This window comes from Myotis brandtii, unplaced genomic scaffold (assembly GCF_000412655.1).
Source record: "Myotis brandtii unplaced genomic scaffold, ASM41265v1 scaffold115, whole genome shotgun sequence".
In the NCBI taxonomy this organism is placed as follows: domain Eukaryota; kingdom Metazoa; phylum Chordata; class Mammalia; order Chiroptera; family Vespertilionidae; genus Myotis; species Myotis brandtii.
This window is the reverse complement of record NW_005353967.1, coordinates 1,950,989-1,961,265: the sequence shown is the minus strand read 5'-3', so window position 1 is coordinate 1,961,265 and position 10,277 is coordinate 1,950,989. Positions and strand designations below refer to the sequence as shown.

Genomic DNA, 10,277 nt, shown 5'->3' with positions numbered 1-10,277 from the left:
TGCACTGACCACCAGGGGGCAGCTCCTGCATTGAGCATCTGCCTCCTGGTGGTCAGTGCACGTCATAGTGACTGGTTGTTCCACCGTTTGATTTGCATATTAGGGTTTTATTATACAGGATAATTTATAACAGACTGTGATTACCTCTGTTTTAGTTAAGGCTCTGCCCCCTCTTTAAACTGTAAGGTGTTTACTTGAAGGTTCAGGGTTGTATCATACCCAAGGATGAACTTAGTCACAAGGGGAGAGGCAGTGCAGTGAGGTTGGCCAAGGAAGGGAGTGACAAGGTCACGTGGGTGCACGGACACATCAGAATCCACAGCACCTCTGTCCTGCTCAATCTCCATTTGCTTCCATGTCTCCTTCCTGCTCTGTGTTCAAAGGCATCAACTTTAAAGAATGATCTTAGAGCTTATCTTGTCTCCACTTGCTATTCTGAAGATAAACTGACTCAAAAGGGAAAAGTGAAGTATATGGCATGATGGGGTGATAATTCAGATCAATTAAACTAGCTAACATAGACTGTGCTTATTTTTGTGCTAGCTTTCTAAGGGTTTTATATTTATTAACTTAATTTTCATTTCAACCTGTTACAGGTTAAATTGTGTCCCCCTCCCCCATCCCCCAAAAAAGGCTATATTGAAGTCCTAACCACCACTACCTGTAAATGTGACCTTATCTGGACATAGGGTCTTTGCAGATTTAATCAAGATGAGGTCTTTAGGGTGGGTTCTAATCCTATAAAACTGGTAAGACACACACACACACACACACACACACACACACACACACACACACGGAAGACAGCCATGTGAACATGGAGGCAAAAATTGGAGTGATGCTGCCACAAACCAAGGAATGCCTGAGGCCACCAAAGCTGAAAGGAAACCTTTGGTTTAAGGCAGCGATTCTCAACCTGTGGGTCGCGACCCCTTTGAAGGTCAAACATCCCTTTCACAGGGGTCGCCTAAGACCATCCTGCATATCAGATATTTACATTACGATTCATAACAGTAGCAACATTACAGTTATGAAGTAGCAACGAAAATAATTTTATGGTTGAGTCACAACATGAGGAACTGTATTTAAAGGGCCAGAAGGTTGAGAACCACTGGTTTAAGGAAACCCTTGGAGCAGCAGTCGCCAACCAGTGGTCCGCAGACAACTGGTGGTCCGTGAGGTCCAAAAGGTTGGCGACCGCTGCTCTAGAGGCTTTGAGGGCACACGGCCCTGTAGACACCTTGATTATGGACTTCCAGTCCCCAGAACTCTGAGGAAATAAATTTGGGTTGTTTCAAGCCACCCGTTTGTGGTACTTGGTTGCGGCAGTTCTGGAAACTATTCACAACCCCCTTATTTATGAGCACCCCTGAGGAAACAGGCTCAAGGTCACTCCCTTAGCAAGTGGTGAAGCTAGAACTCTTAGCCACTAAAGTATGTTGCTTCTCAAGACCAGCTTTAAATCTCACTCACCACTTGTGAGGCACGAAATGCTAGGCCGGACAGTCATCCTCTCTGAGCCGGTCCACTCACCCGTGAAAGGAGCGGAGCACCTCAGTCACACAGCCCTTAGACTCACACAACATTGTGCTCCAGTGCTCCACACAGGCTCAGCACAGTGAGTGAGAATAGAGAGATGTTGTCTCCTCGCTCAAGGTTGAAGAACTAACTGGTGGAAGAACCTGTGTCCAACTCCAGATTTGTAGGAGGCCTGCCTCCTCCCCCAAACCCTATCTAACCCTAATAAGTTTTTTCAAGTCTTTAAGCCTTAATTTTTTTTAAAAAGATAAAAGCTCCCATATTAATATATTTTCTTACTAACTAAAGGGTTATTTCTGCATAATTCTATAATTATATTTATATTCAAAGGACTCTGTTCTATTTTTCTCACTCCTCCTCCTTACCATATATCATTTCCTCTAAGAAAATATAAAAGGACAAGGGAGATAAAATTTTTTTCCTTACATTTTTTAGAGGAGGAAACTAAGGTCTCTTAAGAGCATATTTTCAGTTAGCAGATAGCTATTACAAGGCAGAAGATTTAATAATAACAATTTATTCATTACATACTTTATTATACTTGATTAATTCTGTTTATTGTATAAAAGTATGATAATTATATTAAATTAAAATTTATTTTAAATTTATCACCAGTAATTATATACATGGTATAAGCAAAACTACAGACCATTTCCAGATCATCAGTCCATAAAGAAAGGGCTATTTCACAAATGACATTCTTTTTCTTATACTGAGTCCCATGAAAACACAAGTTCTTTCACGATATGAGTTCTGAAGCCAGTATTCCTTCTCCTTACCAACAAATGCCAGCATTTTGCGAAAATAGTTTCCTTTGTAAATATTCCACCAATTCAAGTTTTGATTTTAGAGTTTCAATATCATAATAGGGGATCTGTAAAGGGAGGAAAATAAAATTTGTCATAATCCTTCACAATCTGAAACTCCCTTGGTTTTTTTGGTTACTTGTTCCTCGCCCTCCTCCACAGCAGAATGTACGCTCCTGCAGGGCAAAGACCACACTAGCTTATTCATCCTGTAGCCCCAGTGCCTACAACAGCACCTAGCTTCAGGAAATACAAAGCAGAGCGTGCAAAGAAAATTTGGGCTCTGGTATTGTCAGATTAGGGTGAAAGGTGGACTTGACCTGGGAGCTGATGAATGACCACAGATACCCAGAGTGGGAGACCAGTGTGGTGGTGGAAGCAGCTGGACAAAGGGAGAAAGGCCAGAGAGAATGGAGGGGGCTTGAGGGAAGGGGAGCAGACCCCGAGCTCAGAGCAGAGCGCCTGGCTGCCAGCTTGGGGCTGCTCCCAGAGCAGAGGGCCTGGGACGTTGAGACGCCCAGGAGCTTTGACTTTATCACCTAAGCAATAAGCAATAAACATAAAGGCTCTGAACACACACTGGCACGATTAATTTTAGGAAAATTAATCTGAGAATGTAGAAAAATGGAGTGGAAAAGAGTAACCAGACAGGAAAGAGAGGGCAGACTGGTGGACAGCTTGGAGAGTGGTGGAAGCTCCATGTCCACTCACTGTGGCTCCTCACATGAGACCTTCTGCCGTGATTTATGATGTAAATACAAGTAAGGCCTTAAACCCTAAGTGGTGATGAGGATACTGGTTTTAATGGGCTATCTTGTCCACTTTTATTCATAAAATCAGGTGGGAATTAAAACAGACATTCCAATAATTTTGCAATTGAATACACAATAAAATATACAGATAATGTATTATAGAACTGTACATTTAAAACCTATAATTTTATTAACCAATGCCCCCCCAATAAATTCAATAAAATAAAATGCTCTCGACCTTAATATAAGTGGGCTGGCAGACCACTTAGTAACCTGGAAAAAGCAAATCTAAAGTAGACATTGCTTGGGGGGGGGGGGGGGGGGGGGGGGTGGAGACGCAAGCATACCTGAACGACCTGATAACCAAGTAAGCGTAGGTGTCTTTGTTTAATAGCTTCCTTTCCCAGTAAGTGTTTGCTATTCAAACAAAATCTTTTTGGACCATCAATACACAGTGCTACCCTGAAAAATCAGAGAGAGAGTGAGTCAATTTTTAAAACTATCTAAAATACTTACATATTTTTAGTTGCCAGAATTTATTTGGGATTTGCTTATTCCTATTTGCCAGTACTAGTGTCAAGTAAATAAAGAATGTGTTATCCTTTAATCTGTTAAGAAAACACTCAATTGAGGTTCATATAATGTTACAAATATTTTCCAAAACTGGTATGCTGCAAAGTAGTGTTTTAATTTCCAGAATGTTTATTTTTTTCACTTTCTTAGAAGACAATCATTGTTTATCCTCAGCAAGTAACATTAACGACAAGTTTTCTTACCTTTTATGTACGTCTTCATGAAATGTAAATGGTAATACAAATCCTTCTTCATCTAATTTAATTTCAACATCTGGTGAGAGAAGAAAGGAAAAATCCTTCGTGTGATACCCTCACAAACACTATCTTCCTTTCCTCCTCGTCTGTTTGAATTCTTCCACACTGCATTTACCAACTGGCTGAAGGCTGCAAAGTAATGACCACACCAGACAATGTTGAGATTTTTAACTTAACCGGGTCTATAATCAACCAAGTCAGCCTGAAACTAAGAACGCTCAACTACACAGAAACAAGGAGTGGGTTCTCAGGTTACTTGGGGGATAACAGGAGTCACTCACACAACTGACTCCTTCAACCCAGTGACGAAAATCCTTTAAATTAAGCGATGCCAGACACCTATGCACAGTGAACCTTTCTTCACTGGAGCGCCCAGAGCCACCAGGGTAGTAAAGCATCCTGCACCCCGACATGGGATGTCGGGGACCATGGACAGACTCCCCTTCCTTCCCACTGTTGCTCTGCCATTCCTTTCCTAAAAGGAGCCCGTACCGGAGGAGAGTGAGATGTGACCACCTGGAGCCAGTAAAACACTGTCCTCTTTGAGCTGATTTTCTTTTAGACATTAATCTTTACAAATTTGTAAGGGCAGAAGGACTTGTCTCTGGTCAGTGCTGTCCAACAGAACTTTCATGATGATGGAAACATTTATACCTCTGTTGTCCAATATGGCAGCCGTGAGCTACCTGTGGCTACCGAACACTTGAAAGTGTGGTTAATATGACTGAGGAACTGAACTTTGAATTTTTTAAAATTTTAATTATTTTAAATGTAAGTGGCCATGTGTACTAGTGGCTACTCTACTGGACAGCACTGGCCTAGAGTACAGCAGCAGCTAACGATTACTGAGCACTTACTATATTACTCGCATTATTTCATGTAATCCTTAAACAAGTCTAAGAAGCCACTATTCTCCCATTTTACAGAAAGCAGAAAGCAGAAAAGGTTAAAAACTCTGCCTAAAGACAGTATGCTACTATGTGGCTAACACGTGGGGACTCAACCCCAGGCAGTCTTAACTCAGCCCTACTGCACACCCTTGTTCCACTTCACCTTTAGGGAAGGGCAAGTCCATTTTGTATTTCCAGACCTTCTATGGCTATTAAATTGCAAATATTCCAAATGAGAATGAAGGCTGAAGGTTAGTATACAACAAAACCCCCTATTACTCACCTATTGTGTAATAATATGGTGTTAACACTTTTGAAGCAAAATATGATCTTGCTCCCAAAAGGTCAATCAATCCAAACATCACATATTTATAAAGATGAAAATCCACAGGCGTCTCCAGGGAGCAGCACGGAGTAAGAAATGATTTCACTTGATATTTAGGAAGAAGTTTTGGACCCTACAAATTGTATATGCAAATATGAGAAAGAAAAATAAGATATAAAACCAACCAGATAATAAAAATTTAGTAGCCCTAGCCAGTTTGGCTCAGTGGATACAGTGTCAGCCTGTGGACTGAAGGGTCCCAGGTTTGATTCTGATCAAGGGCACATGCCCAGGTTGTGGGCTCGATCCCCAATAGGGGGCATGTAGGAGGCAGCCAATCAATGATTCTCATCATTGATGTTTCTAGCTCTTTCTCCCTCCCCCTTCCTTTCTGAAATCAATAAAAATATGTTTAAAAAGTATAAATAAAAATAAAAATTTAGTAAAACATTGATATTAGCTTATGAGTGATGAAATATTTTTAAGCAGGATAGGAAACCTAGAAGCCATAAAAGATGGGATATATTTGACTATAGAAAACTTAATAATTTCTATTCAGCAAGGAGGCATCATAAACGTTAAATTAAAAAACTAAGAATTAAAACCACAAGAAAATATGTACAACACACACAATAGCTAAAATCTGTTTTACAGTGACTCCTATGGGAAAAAAATAAACCCATAGAAATATGAGTTAGAGGGTAAAAAGGCAATTCACAGCAAATGTAAATGACCAATAAACGTTTAAAAATATGCTCAACTTCCTTATTGCTCATTAAAATTCAATTTAAAAATGTGATACTGTTTTTCAGAGTCAAATGAAAAATTAAAGGGACTAATGTCACAATACAACAGAAGTGGGGGAGATGTGGCTACCCCCACAGTGCGGAGTACCTGATGGGACACACAAACTCCACCTCCACCGAACTCCATCAGATGTCAGCCTGCACTTAAAAATGTACCCCGGACGATTTAGGATGTGTTCAGTCCAGAGCCACACTGCTGTGGGGCTAACACCCCCAGCATGGCTCTCTGAGTACTATTAATCTAACCCTGCAGCATCTTCCAAGAAATCTTACACACCAGGAAATGGGTCCTTCAAGGACAAGAAAACAGGAGTGGGGTTGATTTATTAAAGAAAAGGCTATCTGGTGACCACTAACTCCAAGTGAATGGAAATTCTAGTTGTTAATGAGATTGAGACAGATCAAAAGAAAAAGAACTAAACAAAAATGTTAGATGGTTGGGGAAAGGGAACAAAAGAAAACTGCCCCCATAGAGACATAAAGCACAGCTCATGCTTTTACCTTATAGAAAGGGCATTCGAGGATCGAGGTTAACAAAAGCTGGGTTAGTTGTGCTAGGCTCAGTCTGTCCAAATATGATTCCTCGCCTGAAATAAAAAGCATCTTAGTCATAGTTAAATATGAATTTTGATATATGTAATGAGAGAAAAGAATATTAAGAATTAAAAAAAAAGAATATTAAGAATATAAAACATTTGTAATGAGAGAAAAGAATATTAAGAATTAAAAAAAAAAGAATATTAAGAATATAAAACATTCATTTATTCACTCCAGTAAGTTACTCTTAAATGACACTATGAAAAGAACATGTTGGAATTAATTATGCCTTTATGCCTTCTTGCTTGCCATCAATGCAATCTCATTTTAACTTCCAAGAATTGAAGCTCCTAACTAGAGAATATATAATTAAGAGGGACAAAATGTTAGTCGAATTAATGGAAGTTCTTGGAAATTGAGATTGTTGACATATCTGGTGCCCTTCAATTAAGATACTATTGTCTCTCAAAAAAAAAAAAAGTTCTACAGTTCTCTTTCACAAAGATTCAAACATGTTGCTGTGACTTTACCAGTTCCATCACCGCAGTCCCCTAAGAATACTGTTTCTCAGCTAGGGCAGCAGTCTGTTTACCCGAAACTGTTCTCTCACTCGATGCAATGTTCTAGCATGCTTTAATTCTGCATTTACACTGCTATCTACAACGTCAGATGTCCTCTTTAGTTTATCCTATATAATAAAAGGCTAATATGCAAATTGACTAAACTGTGGAACGACTGGTCACTATGATGCACACTGACCACCAGGGGGCAGACACTCAATGCAGGAACTGCCCGCTGGTGGTCAGTGTGCTCCCACAGGGGGAGCGCCGCTCAGTCAGAAGCCGGGCTCACAGCTGGTAAGTGCAGTGGTGGTAGCGGGAGCCTCTCCCACCTCCAAGGCAGTTGGACATCCTCCCAGACTGCGAGAGGCCAAGCTGAGGGGGAACCCCCACCCCTGCACGAATTTTGTGCACTGGGCCTCTAGTTATGAAATTTTAAAAAAAGGTAAAGCATTGCTCAATGTAAAAGCTACATGTGACTTGAAAACACCATTAAGTTCAAAGGTTATTTTTTCCACTCGCTGAAGTTATAACCAACTCACCTTGCAGCTTTTGAAGAAAATAAGGACTGAATATTTTTCCCATAAAGTTGACTGGATGGCATTCAATAAGCGAACATGAATGGAGAAGTTTCAATAGTGTTTTGGGAGGAAAAGAGTTGAAATGAGTGTGTAACGTATCTTCTAGCTTTCTAAATAAAGCAGAGGCATTTGGTGGCAAATAATTGAGTTTTCCAAATGGTTCGATCAACTCAGAAATCTGACTAGGGGAAAATTTTTCAGAATGGCAAACAAAAGTTTCTGCCACTGCATTCAAGATGGGTTTTGAAAGGATCTGTTTTCTGCTGCAGTACTCCATGACTTTGCTGACAACCTCAGGGTCCAAAGTGAGACACAGAGACACTACGTGTTGCTCCAGGGCTGTTATAAAAAATCGGTCATGGTGCCCAAAGTATATGAAAGCCTCTAAGACTTTTCCAAGCTCTTTATTAGTGAAATGAGGGATGTGCCTCACAACATATTTACCCAATTTTATAACCAGAGGAAGTGCCTGAGTTTGATCGAGAACCACCAGGGCAGTGAGCATTTGGCTTATTGATTTAGGACTCAGGGTGTAAACTATTGACAGAGAAAAGCTGTTTATCTTATTTAGAAATGTCTGGTGTTGGTCCACTTTTTCAGTACATGCCTGCAGTATTCTATAAAGGGCCACAATATCCTCGGAGGTAAAATCTTCCAATTTTTCACCTTGCAGTTGATATATAATCAGGTCTAGGGTCGCACAACCTGGACCTCGTAGTTTGAGCAGACTTTCCGCAAGAACACAAAGGCTGTGGATTTCCAGGCCGCCCGTTTTGACACGATGTTGGCATTCTGCCACCAGGTTCAGTAACAAGCTACTTTGGGGATCCACAGACAACAGAGTCAGGGCTTGCAACGCAGTCACCAAACCGGTGTTTGACAGATTTGAGGGTTCCTGTTCAAACTGAACACATAAAGCTTGAAAGACGGGATTTTCTATTACTTCCTTTGGCAGCCTTTCATCACCATCTTTTTCTCCCACTTCACAAATCCGTTGTAAGGCTCCTGCTGCCATCATATCAGGCAAAGTTTGCAGTGTGCTTATGAAACTTAGCACTTCTTCTGGTGAAGTGCAGTTGTTCAGTCTCCTGTAAAAGAGCTGTTCGTCCATGTTTTTGAGATTTTGTTCAAAACTGTCCCAATCATGTACTTGAGGGAACACTGGCTCACCAACAGGATGAAGGTCATTTCCGTTTTCTGAATGGAACTTTTTACAACAGGCATGATGGAACCTGACCCTGAAAGGCCCAGGTTGTAGTGAACAGAAGAACCATGGGTACAGATGCCCCTTGACTGCCTCGTGAACATGATGTACAGGTTGATTTTTCAGAGCACCCAGAGCTCCATTTATCCGAAAATCAGATAAATGACAAAGATTCCTCCGCAAGGTAATTAAAGCCATGCCATCAGATTCTCAACTCTTGACTTATAACTAAATATAGGGAAAAAAACATGGTCAAATATATTGAGAACATGCCTCATTCAACATCAATACTTATGGGACTAAGGATGAGTACCCCAAATAAGTGATTAATAAACATGTCCCAGCAAAACATAAGTACTAGAAGAGCAGAGCCGCTTAGAAAATTGGCCGGCATCTAATGATGATAATCACTACCATTTGCCTGGTACTGTTGTGCTTTCCGTGCACTAAACTAATGCTCTTGACAGCACAATAAATTAAGCACTTTCATCATCATTTCACAGATGAGGAAACTTAAAGCACAAAGAAGTAATTTTATCCCGTTTACACAGCTAGTGAGTGGCAGAGCCGGGATGGATTCAAAGTCTAGTCATAAACACACGTCCTATCAGTTGGTGGATGGAAGGAACTGCGTCTAGTTAAATATGTTTTTCATCAAAGCTGGGAATCCCCGCATGCGGAGGGCCCACTACAATTAAGTTTTGGGGAGTCAAAAGTTATACCAGATTTTCCAATCCACGAGGGTTGGGGGTAGGGGTCGGGGCAGGGTGTCGGTGCCCCTAATGCCTGCATTGTTCAAAGATTTAAAAAAAAAAAAGAAGCAACGGGTCAAGTGGCCAAAATTCCTATAGGTCAACGTAAAGCAAAGATTTTTTAAAAGGTGCATAAAAGCTCCCGAGGTGTTGGTTTCCCCTAGTAGCTAGGAATGAGGAAGAATACGGTCTAGGCTGGCAAACGGCAAACAAGCAAGTGAATAAAAAACGTTACAGACATGCAAAGTCAATAAGGGGAGAAGGTGGGCGGCCAGTCCAGATCTAAACACCCCGCTGTGAGATTTAAGAAAACGGATGTGCAGGGCAAGAGGGGACGTCCCGGGCGCCCCGGGGGCCGCGTCCTCTAGGAATGGAAGGACCCCAAAGCCTGGCGCCCCCAAACCCGACGTCCCTGGGACCTGCGCTCAAGCACCAGCCGGGCGCGGCGGCCTGAGAGGGCTGGGCCGGCCAATGCAGCAACGGAGCCTAAGCAACGACACCGGCCGTAAAAACCGAGCCCTACCCCGGCACGGACACCTACCGAGCTCAGCCCGCCGGAGTCCCAAGCAGCTCTTGCCGGTCGGCCTTTACTTCGCACGCCTTGGAGGAACCGAGCTATCTGGCGCATGCGCGGGGACAGAAAGCCCGCCCCCCCCAGCCCGGCGCACTGTGATTGGCCCAGCTTCCTCAGCGCT

The 10,277-nt window shown here is 41.9% G+C and overlaps 2 protein-coding genes across 3 annotated transcripts in view; both read right to left on the bottom strand.

Annotated features, from left to right (window-relative positions):
* The window catches only part of LOC102260047 (chromosome unknown open reading frame, human C5orf49), an 18,638-nt gene extending 17,052 nt beyond the window's left edge, over window positions 1–1,586 (bottom strand). The window contains exon 1 of the mRNA XM_005858115.2: window positions 1,534–1,586. Within this exon, the coding sequence (XP_005858177.1) occupies window positions 1,534–1,586 (53 nt within the window). The remainder of the gene's footprint in view (window positions 1–1,533) is intronic.
* A 512-nt stretch (window positions 1,587–2,098) lies between these two features.
* Window positions 2,099–10,208, bottom strand: FASTKD3 (FAST kinase domains 3). Of its 2 annotated transcripts, XM_005857889.2 has the most exons (7): window positions 10,124–10,208; window positions 7,588–9,058; window positions 6,450–6,535; window positions 5,101–5,275; window positions 3,874–3,943; window positions 3,445–3,559; window positions 2,099–2,413 (listed from the first exon to the last, which is right to left on the bottom strand). In XM_005857889.2, exons 2-7 carry the CDS (start codon window positions 9,026–9,028, stop codon window positions 2,315–2,317), a joined length of 1,986 nt encoding a protein of 661 aa, XP_005857951.1. In that variant the 5' UTR covers window positions 9,029–9,058; window positions 10,124–10,208; the 3' UTR covers window positions 2,099–2,314. The 2 variants fall into 2 exon arrangements, 1 of the variants encoding a protein (XP_005857951.1); XR_001364207.1 differs by lacking the exon at window positions 2,099–2,413 and having other exon boundaries at window positions 3,493–3,559; window positions 3,874–4,056.
* Between the last annotated feature and the right edge of the window lie 69 nt (window positions 10,209–10,277).

Coding starts and splice junctions, on each gene's coding strand:
- FASTKD3 (XM_005857889.2), bottom strand. CDS start 9,028: ATGGCTTTAATTACCTTGCGGAGGAATCTTTGTCATTTATCTGATTTT. Junction 3,560..3,873: donor CATGAAGACGTACATAAAAG/GTAAGAAAACTT, acceptor CTGATTTTTCAG/GGTAGCACTGTGTATTGATG. Junction 2,414..3,444: donor TTGGTTATCAGGTCGTTCAG/GTATGCTTGCGT, acceptor CTCCCTTTACAG/ATCCCCTATTATGATATTGA.